The sequence below is a fragment of the Varroa destructor genome, unplaced genomic scaffold (assembly GCF_002443255.2).
Source record: "Varroa destructor unplaced genomic scaffold, Vdes_3.0 BEIS01000003.1, whole genome shotgun sequence".
Classification (NCBI taxonomy): Eukaryota; Metazoa; Arthropoda; class Arachnida; order Mesostigmata; family Varroidae; genus Varroa; species Varroa destructor.
Genome location: NW_019211456.1, coordinates 12,054,697 through 12,074,591, shown reverse-complemented (window position 1 = coordinate 12,074,591; position 19,895 = coordinate 12,054,697). Strand labels below are relative to the sequence as shown.

The following is a 19,895-nucleotide window of genomic DNA, read 5'->3' as shown; positions in this document are numbered from 1 at the left end:
TGCGATATTCACCGAAGAGCTCGTTTTTATTCGACTAGCGGTTAACGAGAGGCGTTACATTTTGCTATTCAGTTCGAGTAATAGTCATAAATATATGAGTGATCATAACTTTACGCAATCAACTTAAATAGTCATCAAATTTCGTGGCCATTATCTTATAGATTCAGCTTCTGTTGGGTGCTACCAAGGGGAGCTTGCTTATCTTTGATTTTCCCTTATTCCATCACCATCTCAAAATTAAGACTAGGAAACGGACATTCTTCACGATTATTTTTTGTATTGCACTAACTAATTTAATGTGCTGAGTTTTAGGTCCAGTACTTGGGCCTTAGGAATTGCTTCAGGCAACTCGCTCCCATGACAAAACCGAATGTGTGGATTCAAATCTAGATCACCACATGTTCCTGAGTCTAATAGAAAAACACGTTACCATTTCACGTTATCATGGGGAGCAACAAAATGAGTACTTTTAAAGATAATCAAACAGACTACGTAACTATCTATCTTCCGATACAACATCGTTTTATCCCTACGACATGATTCTGTGCGAAAATCCGTACCGGATATTATATAGCAATTGATTTTATCCTTTTGATTTTGTTTAGCATTTTATTATTATCTTCTAACTTATTCATTTTATTTTAAAACTACTGAAACTAAATAACACCGATAAATTAAGTGAACTAACATATATATCACTCTATATAGCTATGCCGTTTTGTACAAACCAATGTAATAAGGCACTCCTGTGTTGAACATCGCATTTACGAGGTCGTTTTGTAGGGTGATCCTCGCCTAACTTCGAATACCAGTGGCTCTATCTGTGCTATGCGATGCTAAAGTATTACGGCCTGTATCGTGTGTAGTCACCGGCTTCTTGGACTATCATCTGTCGCGCCATTGAACACGCAATACACTTTACCAGTACATCCCATGTATTGATACCGAAAGCGATTCTTACAGCCGATACCAAAAGTCGTTTCTGGAAGCTTCTGGAAATGTCTCTTTAGACGGCTTTGTTGAATGCGGAATTTCAATCAAACGAAGATTGATCAAAACGAAGACAGAGACTGTACAAAGATTGCCCAGCGCATCGTCATTTAACGACCGCAGCGCTTTTATAAATTTCGCGCAAGCGTAATTAAAATCTATAATATGTAATATTAGAGACTATTTAAATGGTATCAAATACTTTGACATTCAATTTATATCCCGTTCACTTAACGAAGTACATCATTTTACACAAAAAACACTTTTCAATGATCGAAGACGAAAATAGTCTATTTAGTCCGTGTGCGATTTTGTTGTAGGTTTGACGACCTTCATAAAGTCAACATGACATAGAGGCGTATATAGCTGATAAGACTGGTTATATCCTCCCGCAGATTTAATTTTATTCGCGCTCTTATGACTGCGCTTTGTAATCAGAAAGATTTTATGCAATTTCATCGTTTTTCGTACGCGCACTCAGATACACACCAAGTGATTGCCTTACGATCATAGAAACCGAAGTGCTACCTAAGTTCCGAGAGTCTTTCTTGTGCTCTCGACAACCAGGAAGAGTACTGCTGTTGCAGGAAACGTCCTCACCAATGTAGGTACGAGTCCACTATAGAGACCTCTGATCCCGCTAGCTTGAAAAATTCTAAGCGCCACCTGAAACGTAAGAAAACGCTGCGTTTTGTTTAGCGTTACATTGTAACTTTGCAACTATCTGGGCTCCCCTAATCGCGCAACCGTGCGCAACAGCTTGCCGAAGTCTCTAGAAGTCGTTTGTGTCGTATCATCTATTACCTACCCATTTTGCTAACCAAAGCGTGACAAAGCCAATTCGTCTGTTGTAAATACGTGTATTTTGGATCGAAAACTCACCGTAAGGCAGATATGTGTATGCAATCCGCTATCCTATAAAAAATACCGTTTTGACCACCTAAATATACATTCGGCCTCCGATCCCGTTGTTTATCCCGAATTTTTCATTGAGTGAGCGACATACTAATTCAGGTTCTCACGATAGTGGTGTAGGCGATTGAAATCATTTTGCAAAAATGTTAAATATGACAGAGAATCCCTAAGGCATCTATTACTGTAATATCGCCGGAAGGAGCCAATTGGCAGGCGCAAACGAATATCACCCTAATTGAAAACATTCAGCTCTACAGTAGGTGCTGTTAGCAGCGCTTCTCTGTACTGTTATAATTGCTGGAACGAGCATATTAAGTCGTGCATATCAACCCTTGAGGTAACATTTACAACAACGCATCGGGCGGGACGTGTCACAGTTAATACATAAAAGCGAATTTCCGCACTAATCAAACAACACCAATCGCGCTTTTCCACCGTTTAGCTAGTCTACTAAAAATCGTCAACGATTTGTATTTAGTTGAGTGTTTAAATGCATAATTCGAAATTTCTTTTTTCTTTTTTGGCTGATAGAAGACCATGAATACACTATTCCTACTGCACATACATATACTGCTATGCGTAACATTGGAACGAGCACGTTTCGTGACCTGTCCTTATGGAGTACGTTTTCGCTTTGGTAATAATTAGTTTAAGTATAAACATATGTATAAACTGTAGGTTTAAGTCGACAAGCTTAATACACTTTTGCTCAACCTTTACTAGTATATTCGTCTTATCTCAGCTTTTTTGGACGCGAAATTTCCAAGTCCCACTTCGGGTAAATTAGGCTAATAGACACGAAGTAAACATACAACAAGGTAGCTTTGCGATGTGGCTGTACAATACTGCTAGGTCACATCCTATTCCTAAACTGCCCAGTCATTTCAAGGCTGAGAAACTGAATTTTTGAACTAATAAGCTCGATGTTAACGAAAACGCTTCCCAAATGGTGGAATGGGCTTTCATGAGGCGATACATATGTAGGACAAGCTTATCATCAGAGGTAACTTTCCAAGTTTTCCAGTTGAAAGCGTAGAATCTCATTAGGTCTTTCTTATGTCCAGTTACACATAAAGCATCCTAATGGCGTGTAATATTTAGTAGCTATGTATATTAGCAAAGATGTTAAGATGGGACTTGATTCCACGAAGTGCAATTTTTCGCGTAGCGAGAGATTCGCTTTCGCGCGAAACAGATCGCATACGACTTGCTTGTGTTTAATGATTTAGTGTCTGCCCAGTCGTTGTTACCTTTATTCGACAGAGCTGTTAGCAGTTTACTTATTATATCATGGAGGTATTTTTGTTACGTAGGATGTGCAGATTTTTTGGATTACCTAACATAGCGTCGATAGCAATAACAAAAGTTAAATCGCTTTACTTATCAGCTGCCTTCCATCGACATAGTGGCACTAGATAAAAAAAAATATGTATTATTCAAAATCATCAATTATTCAAAAAAGCAATACTAACTAGACCAAGGAAACTATTACGAAAATTTGCCTAAAAATCGTTTTCACATTCATGAGTCGATTACAATAGGTCTAAATACTGCATGGGCAGGAACGTTCGACACCTATTCTTGGCACCATAGGCGTTTTGTCGTTCATGAAGCTAGGACAATAGTAGCAACTTGAAATACCAAACACCAGCGAGAAAAAAGAAAGCATATTAAGAATAGAAAATGGTGGCCTTTTACGTTTAGATAGTATCGACTTTAAGATAGGAGCTGTTCGAGTAAGGGCCTGCACAGTTCGAAATTAGCATTCAGTTTAATGCTAACCTCAAACTATTCCTTTTCATGTTTCATTCACATCATCAATGAGTTTCAGGTTAAAGTCATGAAGCCGATGCTAATAACAAGCTTCAAATTTTAATTTCATACATGCTCTATTTGTTAAGCTAACAACGACAGATAGCGCATGCGGGGAATTATGATTTCTATATGTTGCTACATAGCGAATGCGTACACATAATATGAATTCTATTTTCTAGAGTGGAAACTGATATTAACAGACGTAAGTCGACTATTGAAATGAACACTGTTTTATCACGCTTAGGGTATATTGCATAATATGACATAAACGCGACCACTACATACAGATCAAGCAGATTATTCGTTGTGCAAACCTCTTATCCTCCTGCTGTGAATTCCAATCAAATTTTCTACACGGTTTAGTTGCATCCAGAAAGTAGCGCGTTACGAAGCTGTTTTCATTTAAACACGCTTATCTATATACAAAAGAGTCGACTACTAAAGACGAAAGGCGTGAGAAAACATCGAAAGCGGACGCACAATAAGTACGACTAGTAAGTAAACTCATGTCTCGAACTTTTAGGAAGAGATGTCTGAATTTAGAACGTCTATCAAGTCCTCCTTATATTTTTTACGATTATTACACTTATCTAATAATTAAAATTTATGAATATCTATGCTAAATCTTAGTTCCAGGAAAAATAAATTACACTAGTTTAATTGGTACATCTGAGATATATAATCACAAACACTCTTCGCTCTTATGTACGCGAGTTGAATCCTTCTGGCTGCAAATTTCCTGAAATGAGCAAAACTTGACTGCTACTATTTGCCCCTATGTGTTTTGAATATATTACGGGCAAATGCTGTAATAGTATTTACGCTAGCGCAGGCAACATAGTAATTCAAACACGAGTAACATTATAGGACTGATGAGCCTCTGTGACAAATCGAGTGTCGCATCGTGTGCTCATATTGTAATCAACAGATTTAAAAGCTTCTCAAGTCTTCTTTTCCATTCAGTTCCATTATCAGTTTTAACATTAGGTGGTGTCAGTGCCTTGTGAGAAATTTCATGCCCGATCACCTTAGACAAGCCCGGAAGATAAACCTTAAGTCGCTGGCAGCGTTCTGAGATTAAGCACTTATAAACCTTGTATCTATGTCACAGCAAAGATGTTGTACAATTTAGCGCTGGGACACCAAAAAGATGAAAATAACTCGCAATCACATAAGTGGTAGTACACAATAATAGCTACAGACCATGTATAGCCTGTAGTTACTCGTTTCGTCGGGTAAGTTCAATATCCTTTTTACGTATATTTTACTGCTCTAATGTCCCGTTTGGATATGTACGATAATAGAAACTCTGGATCACAGATATGGCTTTTACGGCAATTTCCTTCTAAAGTATAAGTAGCTGGAAGCACCAATCTGACAAACTTGACCTTTATTGAAATCCTGAATATAAATAGGCTTTAGTTAGATACGTACCACTGTACATTTGACTAGAAATAATCATTGTACATAAAAACGGCCAGCACTCGCAAACTAACGTAACATGTTCATAAATAATAAGGTAAATATAAGGATATTTCTCAAAGCTTCATAACTTAATGTCTACTTTAATCATTAGTCAGAGCTCTCAGAGGCTTTGTCTTTCTCATAGAGGATATCGCAAGAACTAGACTGAATCTCATTTAATAAAACTAAGTACGTCGTTTTTTTTCTTTTTATAATATTTTTTAACATTTAATAGAACTAGGACGTCGAACCCTCAATAAGCCAACGAAAAGTCGGCGAACAACAAGAGTAATGACGTACGTATGTATAATACGTACCTGCCAAGTGGAAGCTTTTGGCACATCCGGCGAATCAAGAACCTGCATCCTTGACTTGACGAGGTCCGCGGGAAATATCACTAACCAAATGCATATTCCGGCAACACCTCCACTAACTGCAGTTCCTATGAAAAGTAACGATGGTAATCGTATTATATGCTGTGCTAATGTAGAGTGTATATAATCGCGTCGTGCCAATGGCCCATACTGTACATTTATCTAAGTAAAATAACGGCTGCTACTCAATATTTCAGTAGATTCAGACTCTGTATAACGACAAATTAGAGTCAACTGATTTCTTAGGTGTGTTCTGCTTCGAGAGAGATTTGCCTAATGGAAAGATACCGTATTTAGGTACAGTTAAATCTAATACCCAGCCATCCGGAATTTCCAACGGCACTACGGAACATAAAACTCGAAAAGTTCAGTCAGACCTAATGTACATAATTGAATTACTAATTCACTGCTTAGCTGCTCCAGTCACCCATATACTATTTCATTTTATTTATATGAGCACATGTATAGATGTCCCAAGTTTTCACTGTACGCCAGTTAAACAGCCGATACGGCAATAAGATGAAACGAATAGAAGCTTTATACATCACTTATGATTCCTTTACAACCTTTGTTCGACTAGAATACTTAATATTATACTTGCAAGGTTGGAAAATTCTCAGAATGTTGCTAAGTAGGTTCTCATTGCCATTGTCTACTGATGCTGCTGTGTCTGCGGCTATGTTAGCTTCCCAATAGTTTCAACAGTGAGTTAGCAAACTAACTTACTGCATTTGAGCTATTGCAACTTCGTTCGATGTCCGGCAGATTGCAATGATTTTCGTTCTCACCCAGAGAACAACCCCGGTTACCGGTTGCCCCCAGATTCATGTTAATAGTTGTGCGGTGCAAAATACCAAAGTTCAACAGTCAAAGGCTTCTGTTTTGTCTGCACGGTTGGCGGTGGTTACGTCTAAGTAGATATAAGGTCCGAGACGAAAAGGTTTCCAGGGCAATATAAAATACGGGAGCGATCCGATAGACTGCAGGGGCTATCACTCGTGATCGCACGAACATTTAGTGGTAAGATGAACTGGAACTTAATTGAACTGAAGGTAAATTTCTTTATCCTATCACAGCTTTACGTTCTGGTAGCAATGGTTCACTTTCTACTTAAGCAAACATCTCTCAAATAGAGGACATAGTAATGCTTATATATATATATATATATATATATATATATAAACAGATTAACTCGAATTTTACCAATACAACAGTAAGTGTTACTTTGGCTGTGATCCGTGAACTATACAAAATAGCAAAATATAATTATAATCGTACTCACGCAGTGACTGCCTATGTTTTGAGTGAGTTCACGATGACCCTTAGGAGAGCAGTTGACGAAGACAGTAAGTGAGGTTTAGAGATTTCTTTGAAAAAAATAATTTACAAGTTTCGTATTTGCCTATTTTGTCAAGTACGTTAAGGTAAGTTCTACTCGCTTAGCATTATTTTAATGTAGTCAGTTATCACACTTAATCCTTAGAAAGCCTTAGAGATGTCTGATTAGTCTCCGTTAAACATTCGTTTTTAACTTGTGTTAATCAAGTAAGTAACGCCTATTCGTTGAAGAGATCTGGGTTCAGAAAAATGAGTGAGTATATGAATCGTCAACGGACTACCGCCTTGCCTACTACTGTATTGCATCAGTCTCCATGTGCATAATATATGCATTAAGATCAGCACGGTGGTCTATAGCTGGGCTCACAAAGTTACAACGCAACTCCAGATCGATAATCTATAGATGTTTTTCGTATATATCTACAGCACGGGATAGGGTATGGATTGCCACAAAAAATCCTGCTTTACTTCTGCTTGCCTGAGCAGTAACCCGATTCAGTCAGAACGTAAAGAAACCTACATTCACCTATCTGCCTTACTGAGTAATTCTACAGTGCATTAATTTATTTTCTAACTACCGCTGTGCCATTTTCCCCTCGCTGAGTCCGAATCGAGTTATAGCTGTATGCTGTGGTAATTGCCCATGGAATCCGTAAATATTTGACCAGCTTCTTCTTAGTGTATATTAGAGCGACCGCCAGCAAATATAGTACAAACACGAGAAGGCATCCATACAAACTAATTATTCGAATAATATTGTTCTGCTTTACAATGCATGGGTTTCGCATAGGGTTCAACAAGCAATGATGCTCTTCTGTTTGCTACCAGTATGGCTGCACCTATGCAGCTGCTTCATCAATTAAAATATTCGAGACACAAAATCTGAAAGCCGCGGCTGGGAGTCAGGAGCTGGCATAGAATCCATTCCGGAAACGAGGTAATCTGCGAAGAGAGAGACTGACTGCTTCGAGATGTGCAAAACCACCTAATAACAAACAAGCGAGGAAGCGATTCAATAAAACCGAATTAACTAGTAAATATTTCTATTAAATTGTTGTCAATAGTTAAGCTATTGCACCATTTGACACGGACAAAGGTAGAAAATAAACAACCTTACAAAGCCAAAACCCAGAATATCTACAAGCAGAACGACTAGTACCTACAGCTTGCAGAAAAAACCTAGTCATGCGGTACTTGCGGTTTGATGGTATTCGTTTTTTGCCATTGAACGCTGCACTAATACTAATCCAGTCATACTACTTTATTGGTTAAATTGTTGCGCAAGTAAGTCTTCTCTTTTCTAGCCTTATGAGCATTTTCCCTGATATACGAAATACTATACAAACAAGACGAAACATTTAGGTAAGTATTGTGTTTAAATCTCCCGTTGTGTGCTATTAAACCCGGAAGCATGTATCAGTAGTCTATATATGCATAGCATAGCAGAAGGCGCAAGCTCTGTCCCTCTATTTGTTTTGCCGTACACCGGGTTGTGTCGCCCTTACTCCCCAGGCTCAACAGAGCAAGCAAAATAAAGAATTTCGAGAATGGTACAATACTAGACTATAGTAGCGGATAGCCAAGATCTTTGTCGACGGTTGGAGATTTTGGGAATTACAAGATCCTAGAATGGATTCTGTTAAAGAGCGGGCTGACACATGGCTGAAAGGCTTTTGAAACAAATATTCCTCCTATGTCGAAGCGCGATGATTGGTCCCTATCTTCATCATCATCATCATCAAGTACATCCATAGAATGTAGAGAGCACGATGATCAAACAGGAAAATACAGTTGGAATATATTGCTTTAACAAAAGCTGATTTCTTAAAATTTATTTTGAATTCTGGTCTAGTGTGATGATTTATGACTTCCCGAAAGTTAATAACTTCGATGTGGAAAAATAGGATCGAAGCTGACCGAGCAATATAGTATTAGGCTTTTGAAAATAGTTGCCATGGTTGGTTAAGCTCAATTAAAGCAATAACTGCAAATCCAAAAGTTGATAAAAAATAGTTATAGTTATTTGAAAAGTTGAGTACGTGTTGACTTCAAAATGAACATTTTTCTTCCATGCTTTTCCATGTGAATATGGATGGAACACGAACTTGGACCGATAGTGATTGCGTCTTCATTTATGTTGTCCTGAACTTATGGCTATATACGCCCATCTAGGACAGAGACCTGTCAGGCATATTAAAAATAAGTATATCACCCCTGTCAACTTCATAGTATTGGAGTACCTTAATTGTATCTCAGTTTTTGCTGGGACTTTTGACTTAGTAGAAATAAGGCTATCTACGAAGAGATCAGCACCTCGGAACACACACGACGCTTTTTCGATAAACATGTGTGCAACACCTGGAATGGATCACACGCTAGAGCTTTTTGGACGATAATTCTCAACGTTCACATCTGTTGTCACTGCACTGACACGTAAAATTCCTACACTTGCACTATTGCCTTTTTACACTGCAGTGTATTACCGACAAACAGCAGACAAAATATCATTTGCGTCTGCGCCTGCCTCACGTTTTTTATCGCATTTACCTATAGCCAGCATGCGGTAATACGTCATCAAGGCATCTGTACTAGGCGCCATTAAGATAAAGCATTTGTTCGTTGTGATGACAAATTCATGTCCATTCGACGCCGTAAAAACGGATTATTGCCGATTTATTTCACTTAAGCGCTACTTTTCTGTTTTTACAGAGCACAGAGCACAGCTGTTTTAGCACAGTGCCACTTGTCACGAACTATAGATTTCTTTTTCATTCAGTAGAAAGTACCACGGGTAAACGTTGCATGTGACCGTAGGTGAAGTACGTCAAGCCCTAGGATACTTTAAATATTTCATGTTTTAACAGTAGCGGCCTGATCAGCTAAAGCGTCAGAAGAAGTTGACCGTTGTGTCAGAACCGAATGGCATTTGCACCTACGCCTTGTTTTCCGTGTTGTAATATTCGTGCTCAACGTCTTACATGTGATGTTCTTACAATGAACTTGCAAGAAAATCGACTGTAGCACTTGCTTGAAACGATCTCGGAAGAACAATAACACTCAGATAAGAAACAGACTAGATCGAATTTAGAAGACAGCGTGCAAGTTACTGCTAAATGTTAAATGTTTTTCTACATCTACGAATCTGGATCGCCATAGGTAGCGTCGCTGATTCCCGCCATCGAGATGCGGTACACGACCTATGGTATTACATAGTTTTTTAAACATTACAAAGAAGTTTTACCTTCAAACATCATCGCTATTATTACGATTATCATTTTTATTAGTTTCATGGCTTAGACATTATCGAATGTGAGTAAGAGAAAGTTTGGTAACTGTTGAATTTATGACAGAGATTTTATAGGGTAAGAAGTGGAAAGACGATAGGAAAAGCTCAGAGGTAATAGCTATAAGTAATCCGCGCTTTAGAAAGCGCCGTCTAAGAGGGGACATGTATATCTCAACTCAACCTTCAAATATAATCGTTCCTTAAAAACAGAATAATTTTTTGGTGCCTACAGTACTCTTCAAGGTCATACGATAAATTACACAAAATATGTTTATTAATACACCTATACGAATGAAACGGTATGCGCCGTTTTTTTACTTTACGTTAAAAGTAAAATGCGCGAAGTGCTCCATACACACACGCATTTTACTTTGAAAAAGTTGACTTTATTGGAATACCGCATTTGTATAGCTTACTTCTTTATAACAAGCGTCACTTAATAGTAACTTTACTAAAATATGCAACATCGATATGCCGATGCTGTTTGACATATCGATTTAACTTCTTTTTGCAGAAAGTAAATATTTTAGGATAAGGCATACATACAACCAACTGTTTGTCATCAAAACAAAGTAGTCTTACTGGCTTACCCACGATACCAATGTCCTTCTTGGCACATCCGTAGCATTTCGCGAAGCCTTGCCGAGCAGCTTCGTATCCTCCAAAAAATGCAAAATAGCCTGGCACCTCTCGTACCATTGTGGCTCCGATGCCCCGATAGAAGCCGGTTAGACCATCCGTTCGATAGATCATACGACACATGGCCATCATTGACCTTTTATGTAACATGATAAGCAAGCCATAGGAAAAAAGTAATTATAGGCACACATATGCACGTTTGTGCCGGCTCGGCGTTTTAGGATAAACATTGCAATTATTTTAGGCTGAACAGAATATCATCCCTAGCTTTATTTGGGAAAGGAGAGAACAAGAGACTGCTCAATGCTGGTTTGAATAAACTTAATATTGATGCCGCCGTAGGTAATATATATATATATATATATATATATATATATATATATCGGTATAGGCAGAAATCAAGGAATAAAAAAATAGCAATGAGGCACCGAAAGAAGACTGTAATGAAATAGAAACCATTATACAATTAACAACAAATCATATTGTTGATTTAAATAAAACGACTATGAAATGTTTATACAATTATGCCAATAGCTATTTAAAACGAAAAGGTTAAGCTTGTTGGAATATTTTTTGCAAAGAATTTTTTCCAGTTTATATTGGAGTTCGTATATTTAGACGGTTGATCTGCTCATTAAGACCAATTTCTTACAATGTTGGTTTGTGTCCGCTCGTTTCTCGTAGGGCCTGCAACTTGCATTTAACAAGTTCTGTAGGGCAGAGTGTCAATGAAGAGAATATTGACGCCATACCACCCGCCATAGCATTTTCAATTGATGAGAGATCCTGCTGGTTCCTGCAACGCCACAATTCCTGCGTAGGGAATTTTTTAATACAAGTCACAATCGATGCGAGTGACCCTTCAAAGCAGCTTTGTTAATCCATAAAACCAGTTGCACTTAGGCCTTAACGTGATAACGTAAATAAAGACAAGACCTAAAACTATACTTTAGTACAGCACTTGGAATGTATACTTCATACACGATAATTTAAAAACAATGTTGGCTTCATGTGGCTAGGCAGCACTGTCGCACTATTTGTACGTTTTACCTTTTTCCGGTTGCTGTCTTCACGATTTTTTGACAGAGGCCATATGCTCCGAAAAGGACTGCATTCTCGGCAACATTAGCCACTATTGCTGGGGCAGTTCCCGCATACAGCCCTCTGCATAAATGATACATAAATGCGCAAACATCGAAGCTTAGTTCTTGACCTATTATACACTGATTCTATTAAAAAAATTCAAGCTTCAAATTGTACAGGTTCTTTAGAGAAGCGACTTATCACGGAGGTTTTTAAGGGCTAACTAGGACCTCTCTTGACTATAGTTAAGTAGACGATTATCTTGACCCATGCGCCGAAGAGAGCTCATGTGTTAAATAATATTTGATACGGTATAAGGCTGGAGCGAAACATCGACTAGGAATTTGGAGACAGGGTGAATTGCCAATGAATTTTCATTTTGTCAAAACAATACAGTCATACATATCATATAATGTAGTAAAATTTAAGTTCTAACATCATACCTCATTACACCGTCTTGTCGTATCGTTTCCTTCAGGCAAAATATGCTATTGTTGTATAATTGTGGAAAAGTCTGCATTTTGACCTAAAATCGCATATAAATATATATATATATATATAATTGTTTATTATTATTACGGATTTCTTTCTATTCTACTGCACTGTCGAGAAGATCAAATATGAAATTTTTTTGAAAATCTACCAAAATTCTCCGTTATCTGCAAACGCCACTTTCAATCATCGAATGTCGAAAAAGTTTTTCCCACTGCTTCATCAAGAACCGCGCGAATTATGACTAGTTTACGATATAATACACGGTAAGTTCGCTATTGTATGCGATTCAGCACTTTGTCTTGCGGTAACTCAATGCAATACCAACCTTAACCGTATCGAGAGGCTGTCCGACAAGGACGGTGGCAATACCGCCAAGAGTCCCTGCGAGAAGGTCAACCAGGGCATTTCGGACAGTTCCTACAACAAGCTTATATTCTTCTACCTTCTCCATTCTAAAATCTGGAATAGCAAACGGAAAAACGGCGCCCAATATTAATGTTAAAATGATGTGACGTATAACCAATGTGTCTGATTTGCATTAACCCTACTTTTATATTTAACTCTGTGGCAGGCCAGTTTATCCATACCGATATTAACACACATGTTGTAAAAACTTACGCTTCTTCACAAAGACACATTTAGTTGCTACCCGTAGACTGCCTATTTTTGTCTTCTATTGAATCTTTTACACATACGGGTATTTAATGACTTAGCTACAGCGGTTCAACTAAAGAATAAACACAAGGAGACGCAGCAATGTATAACGTTCCGATTCCGTAGAGTTTCACGCAATGATTATGGCAATAATAAAACCATTCTTCTCAACGTGAGCTGTATCATAGAAATGGTTTCCCCTTACTTGAACACGAAGACGTTGCGCCCAGTATCTTACCAGAACAGATTATTAGGCCAGAACGATCAATCTACGCGATCGGCCAACAAAATGCTGTTTCCTGTTGTGCTAGGTTTTTTAACGCCTACTCTTTTCTTCAATGTGTCATCCAAGTAAGTCTATCAAATTAAGAACGGTTTTCTACTTCAAATGCCAAATTTGAAAAATGTCATAAATTCTCTTGTTAACTATGCTCATTACGGATTGTAAGCATCGGTGTACGGTAAAATAGCTCCAAGCTTAGAGAAATCCTGAATTTTTTAACTTTACTGTTACAATAATACAACATTTACTACAATAATACAACCTTATTAAGATGTGCGTCGATGAAATACATACATTCTAAATAGAACTCAAACATTGTTTATATTTTTATTAAAATATTGTGGGAACTTCATAGGCTTTTGCACGAATTAAGATAGTTCACTTGTATCTGAAAATTAGGTTAAAATCAGCGTGTATGTATATATATATTTTTTTTTTCTTTTTTTGATAGACAATGATACAAAGATTACGACTACTAAAGACGAGCTCCGCGTACATAACACAATAGCAACTCTTTGTTGTGCAGTCTAAGGTTCTTCGAAAATATGTCCGTGCCCATCCCATCATGCCGAGACGTTTTGATACGACTAATGAAAGAATCACCGCTGCAAGAACCGCGCTGCAAAGCCCCTTTTAATTAAAATAAAAAAGAAAAACTTGTTAACTCTGCTGTGCAATTGCTCGAGATTTTTTGTTTCTTTTTGCTACTGGACTTCACTAGATGGGAGATAGGCGCTTAATCACATCCTTTAGCTCTTTCGATATTATAATAAAAATAAACAAGCTAATTATGAAGTCTGGATTAGGCCACTTCAAAATATAAGTAATAACCTAAACTCCAGCGATGGAAATTAACCATGCTAAATAACAATGTTGCACTACCTTGCTTGTTATGCAGACAGGATTGTATAACTGGTTTCTACAGCAGAAAGTTTTGCCCTACTCTAAAAAGCCGCTCTTCATATCACTACAGTTCGAATTTTCAGCGCCCGTTAGCATTTTCACATGTGAAAGAACTTTTATAGCTTTGATGGCAGATATATGTATGTATAATAGTTATCAACTTTTTTATTTTGCCGGTTAGAGCAACCTTCTTAATCGGCGGGCAATACCCCGCAGCAGTTGATTGTCTAGGTTTGCTTCTGTACAGTTGAGCTCGAAACTGGCTGACATTGTTAAATATGTGCCGATCTGGTATCTCTGTATCCGACATAACAAGAAGCATCTAACGGGAGTGTGCAATCAATAAAAATAATTCGTTTAATGTTGTGGGCCCATTGCACACAATGTTAGCCGCAATCTTTTCTTATCTGAAGCTTAATAATTGTGATGTTCATAACACTTCTTCAGATACGACTGTAAAAACGAGAACCCGTTCTCCAATGATAGTTCATATCTTATTTGTCACTTGAGCTGTACAGGATGGATCCGAAATCAGTTAAAGCATTTGGTATATAATATGTTGGTAACGTAACGTTGATACATCACTTACAGATAACGGCACAGTTAGCCAGAATATGTTGTTAGTATTATGCAATCTATATTCTGTTAGTGGTGACATTGCCGGTAGAGCTTCGTGAATAAAAATGAACAGCCTAATCAACACCCGGATCTACGTAGCCATGGGAGACTAAGACAAACGAAAACAAATTTTCCAGCATGTTATGAGATCTTTCGATAATCAATGAATGCTTGTTATAGCTACAGAATCATCAGCAAAACTAGCGCTTCTACGGTTCATAGTCAGAGTCAATAGGACCGGATCTAAATGACTATAGGTTTATCCAGAATGATTCCGTCTGTGAAATAACGATAAGATATATAGCGTTAGTCGAAAACGAATCTTTGTCTCTGATTTAGTATGGCTCAAGCTGTAATCTTTCCACAATGTCGAATTCAATTGTAACCCAATAAATTCATTGTGGCAGCCATATTAGTGCGTAATTAAATTGAACATACACTTAATAATGCATAGAACTTATAGAAAAAATACAGAATACAATTGTATGGAAGGGGGCGATTAATCACGAGATCAATAAACCTACACAAAACATTTTTTACCTAACATACTTACTAGATATTAAAACTTCCAGTTTATTCCCACTCGTCACTAGGTGAACACAAGCGATGTATTATTATTAATGACGTATTGATTAATAACAACGTATTTTCAGCGTCAATCGTTTTCAAGTTTTTCGAATCATTTTCGGTTATAATCGGCTTGTGATCATTATTGTGTGGTAATCTCACTGGATTGGAATATGAAACAGGAAACGCGCACGGTTGTTTGGTATAAGTTTTTATTTTCAAAATAATATTGTATTGCCCTGAAAATTACAAAGGATACAAAATAGTGTATCAGATTGTTATAGCATTCATAATATTCTTGCAGCAGACGGCTGTGGTATTTTCGTTGACCTATTTTAGCTATAGAAAACGGGAGGTCAAGTTTGATATGAATCCTGAAACGGTTTAGATATGTCGTTTATAGACGGCTACGCCGATCATGATAAAAAAAAAGATAGGCTGCTGTCAGGCTTACGGGCAAACAGCTAAAGTGTATATTAAATAGCAAAAAGCAAAAGTTTTGTAGCGCCGGAACAGGCACCCGAGTTTGGTCGAGACAACGTAAATGCGTGTTTGATCAGAGAAGCAATATCTGTTATTGTTATTTTGCCCGCCCGTCCGAATCCCCTCTGTTCGGATGCCCTTGTTATAGGTAGTTCTATAACTAATTATTTCATGTTTGACGCAGCTAGTGATGGCACCTGCAATTCTATTGGTGGCTTTGGCAACTGATCGCAGAAGGCGCCGATGGTAATGACACCAACAGTCGTTTCACTTACGCGATCCAAAGTGCTAAATGTATTTGCATCAGGCAAACAAATAGGATTACACCATTGATGTAGTGAATAATATAGTTGTGTGCGATAGCACTGTCAAGATCAGCGTCGATGTCGCGGTGTGCACGTCTAGAACGCACTAGAGATTCTTGGAACCCACAGTTAGACGCCGGTTTGTCTCTTACCCCATAATTTGCCGTTGTGTGTATGACTCACCTAGTGGGAGAACATGTACCGCGCATGCTGGGTTGTCCGTCGTTGATTTTACACCCTCACTCATGCATTGCCTAGCCACACCAGGCGGAGAGTTATGATGCACATTTGTGTTGTGGTTGAATCTAGAAGCACGCTTACTTTTTAGCAATTTCACACTACCGATCGTTACTACTCTTGTGCGCTGTGTACAGACCCAACAATATCACGGCAGTACCAGTGATACGGCTGCCAAGCCGCAGCTTTTTAAATTCGAATCTTACTATTATGTTATGATAGAAAAACACACGCTGACTACCCTTTCCCAAAACCGCGTGCTACACCGTATTCTGCACACTCGCTTTTGCTAAATAACGGAAGGGGAAGGCATTTTGCTGTCTTAATGCTCGGACCATAATGTCGCCGCTGTTCCCGTTCCATTGGTCGTTTGGTCGATCGGTGGATCGGCTGATTGGATAGAGTCAAAACCCTGCTCACGTCCTTCCGTTCTTTCTCTCGCTATGTAGATAGGTAGCGATGCTTCTTAGTTCTCCTCGCCCTTTTTCTCTTTTTCGTGGCCGAAACTGTGTCCTTGTTGCTCCGGCGTTACCGTCGTCGTCGAAGCCGCCGGCCGCTTTCACTAGTTAAAGCTATACGAAAACGCTTTCCTCCCGCTCGGCGAAGAAGTAGCTAGAGCGCTGCGTCCAACTGAGCGAGAGTGTAAGGGAGAGGATATAGAAAAACCGAACGGCATTCGCTTGTGCGATGGTTGTGTAAGGGCACTGGCACGGAACGATAGGGGTAAAAGAAAAAGAACAGCAAGAGACCGCAAAAACGCACAGACAAAATTGATGATTGGCGGTTTTCGGAGTGCGCCTGCCACTCAGCCGCTGCGTATCACTGAACTGCTGCCGGATATATTGCGTACTAACTAATCAAATCAAAAGCCCTTGCTTGCTTTATAGGTTAGTTAGCCTATTGCTTGATATTAATCTGTTGCGGCAGGACGATTTGTGTGTGTCATTGTCTTGTGAAAAGTGCCGCCAGGTGTCGCGGTTTTTAAAGCGGGAATGGCCATAGTGGATAGTGTACGATCAGGCGACGATTCTCAGGTGAGCTTTCGGCTAATCTGCGCAGAGTGATGAGCTCTTTTCGGATTTTTTACGACCAATGTTGTCAGTAACTGCAGGGTTCTACAGAGTGTGTTACTCCTATTGGCACTGTACGCTTATTTGTGGAACGCTTAACTCTGGTTGCAGTATTTCGTGGGGTGTGCATGTGTGTGTGTGCGTGTTCGAGTCGGTTATTTTTTATATTGGAAGAAGCTGGCGACACACATAGGTTTAATTTAAAGTTTAGTTAAAGCTGCTTTTTATTAAAGCTGGGAAGACCAACGTGCTTTGTAAAGGCTGGTCTGAGAAGATTCGTTATTCAACTGGAATTATCTTTTTAACATGTGGAATGTAACTTAAAGTAATAATCAGTCCCCTAAATCGCGCGTTTATGTTCTACATGTTTCTCTCGCAATAATATAAATGTCGTCAAAGTTTCTTCATTTGATAAGCAGGCTTCGAAGTTATGGGATTATGGACGGCGTGCTGCTCCGCTGGGCAGACGGTCGAGCAACTGGCGGTGTAAAGCAATGGCGCGCTTGCCATCAAGAGTGGTGCCTCAGGGCGACTGTTGCTTTTGGCAAATACGCAGAAAACAGTTGTGACAGCGGTAGCGGTTCTGGTGGTCCAGTGGATGCTGGTAGGGCAAAGAAGCCGCCAACTGCGGGTGAAGATGACATCCACTCCGTTTATTCGCTTGCTTGCTTCTGTATCTGGTCTTGTTTTGGTGTCATTGCCCCACCGATGCTGTTGATACTCAGATTTTCACTGTCATATTATGATTATTATTTTACTCGGTGCACACTGTGTTGGGTCGGACAAATGGGCAGCTCCCTTTTTACGACGCAGAAGCTGTACGTCGATGAAATGCGATTACACTTTAGATTTATGTTTTCCAACTTACGTTGTATATTCACCCTACAAGAATAAATTAATGCACCTCAGGGTGGGTAAAAAAAACTACCGTGGATTACCGTCATTCTTATCTGCAATATGGCAATTCAAAATTGCCCTGTATCCGGCAGGGGGTAATTCTAAAAATAGGCGCTTACTGTATTCAAGTATCATATCATTACTGTACTAAAAAAATGTCTTTAATTTTGAAATCATTTATGGCAACCGAGCCAGCCACCTTTGTTCTTTTTTTAAATTGATTCTACTAATTTTTGACGTTAGGAAAATCGCAGGAAACCAAGTCACCGTATCAAAGTGAGCATCACACATTGATGTATATATCAGCAGTTAACTATTTCGAGCTTTACTTCCGGCACTGTCCTTAAGCATTGCCCCAGGTGGCTGTCCTTAGCATCGAATGAGACGAGTTCTCGTAACGCCCGTTTCCGAATGTATGCAATCACGTGTCCCTCAGTTTTAGTAAGCGTCAACACTACACCGTCAGAGGGACGTATATTGACAATAAAAATTGTACCTTAAGAGGATTCGTGCAAATTGTATGTTCATCGTTTAGATTGTCAACTGACAGAAAATTGATAATCTTATTTGCTTGAGAATGTATGTTTCGCATCCTTGAGAGATTTATATATATATAAGCAAAAATAAGTTTTCTCATATCATTTGTATATGGTACAGTACGCCCGGCATTAATATTCGCCGTATATCTAGTTATCGAAGTACGTAATTTTATACATCTTTTGCTATGATGGAAATCAATACACATTGTCGTATTTACCATATTTCGGTGTATTGTCCGTTTAAAATAGCCACACGTCGAGTGACATTTGTTTTTAACCTTATTGTTAGACCTCAAAACATACTGTCGCTTATTGTTTAATCGTCAGTATTTAATGTAGATCAAATTCATTGTGCACACAAATGCATGCATGCATCAACACATTTATTCTGAAGTCAAAAGCCAACCTCAGTTTCTGTTATTGGATGACACTAACCGATGCAGCATGTTCGACAACAAAACAAATTGCCAAATCACAGCCGCTTTTAGCAAGGTTATTCAGTCTACTATTTCGGCAAGTTACCAGTGTGAACATCATCAAAGTAATAACACTTTGATAAACTTTGTCATCTGTCGATATCAGGCCGTCACCAGCGTGCTTCTCATTGCTTAAGGACGCAATACGGACGCGTTATATTATTCTGGATCCAGAAGATTAACGTGACTCTCACTCTCGTATCGTACGTTTGCATCAACGTTATTTGCGAATCACCGCGCGGTGACTTGTTTATTCGAGTAGCGGCGATGCCCTATGAGAATGTTAAGCCTCCTAGAACACTAGAGTATGCCAGGAAGGCACGAATTTTTAGCTGTGTCATTAGCGCATGTTCTATACGAGCGTAAGCGGGCGCCCGCCATAATTGCTAACTTTGATTACCCGAGCTCGGATGTAAGTTGAATTAGTTTAAGCCAATTACTATAATATAATTAGATTTTTAGGT

General features: G+C 38.7%; 2 protein-coding genes across 14 annotated transcripts in view; one reads left to right on the top strand and one right to left on the bottom strand.

Annotated features, from left to right (window-relative positions):
• LOC111246471 (mitochondrial ornithine transporter 1-like) overlaps positions 1 to 19,895 on the bottom strand; it is a 33,052-nt gene continuing 13,157 nt past the window's right edge. Inside the window, exons 1-9 of one of the 8 annotated variants that reach the window (XM_022796125.2) lie at positions 16,396 to 16,617; positions 12,725 to 12,858; positions 12,348 to 12,430; positions 11,872 to 11,985; positions 11,474 to 11,617; positions 10,773 to 10,957; positions 5,502 to 5,626; positions 4,371 to 4,459; positions 1,497 to 1,656 (exon numbers count right to left, since the gene is read on the bottom strand). In XM_022796125.2, coding sequence (XP_022651860.1) covers positions 4,403 to 4,459; positions 5,502 to 5,626; positions 10,773 to 10,957; positions 11,474 to 11,617; positions 11,872 to 11,985; positions 12,348 to 12,430; positions 12,725 to 12,858; positions 16,396 to 16,459 — 906 coding nt within the window. In that variant the 5' untranslated portion in view covers positions 16,460 to 16,617 and the 3' untranslated portion in view covers positions 1,497 to 1,656; positions 4,371 to 4,402. Of the gene's footprint in view, positions 1,657 to 4,370; positions 4,460 to 5,501; positions 5,627 to 6,285; positions 6,595 to 7,740; positions 7,882 to 10,772; positions 10,958 to 11,473; positions 11,618 to 11,871; positions 11,986 to 12,347; positions 12,431 to 12,724; positions 12,859 to 13,017; positions 13,170 to 15,410; positions 15,557 to 16,395; positions 16,620 to 19,895 lie in introns of those variants that run through there. The other 7 variants (XM_086984659.1, XM_022796122.2, XM_086984657.1 and 4 more) reach the window with 7 other exon arrangements.
• LOC111246470 (uncharacterized) overlaps positions 13,181 to 19,895 on the top strand; it is a 16,409-nt gene continuing 9,694 nt past the window's right edge. The window contains exons 1-2 of one of the 6 annotated variants that reach the window (XM_022796119.2): positions 17,150 to 17,483; positions 17,939 to 19,843. In XM_022796119.2, coding sequence (XP_022651854.1) covers positions 19,739 to 19,843 — 105 coding nt within the window. In that variant the 5' untranslated portion in view covers positions 17,150 to 17,483; positions 17,939 to 19,738. Of the gene's footprint in view, positions 13,405 to 17,149; positions 17,484 to 17,918; positions 19,844 to 19,895 lie in introns of those variants that run through there. The other 5 variants (XM_086984653.1, XM_086984655.1, XM_086984656.1 and 2 more) reach the window with 5 other exon arrangements.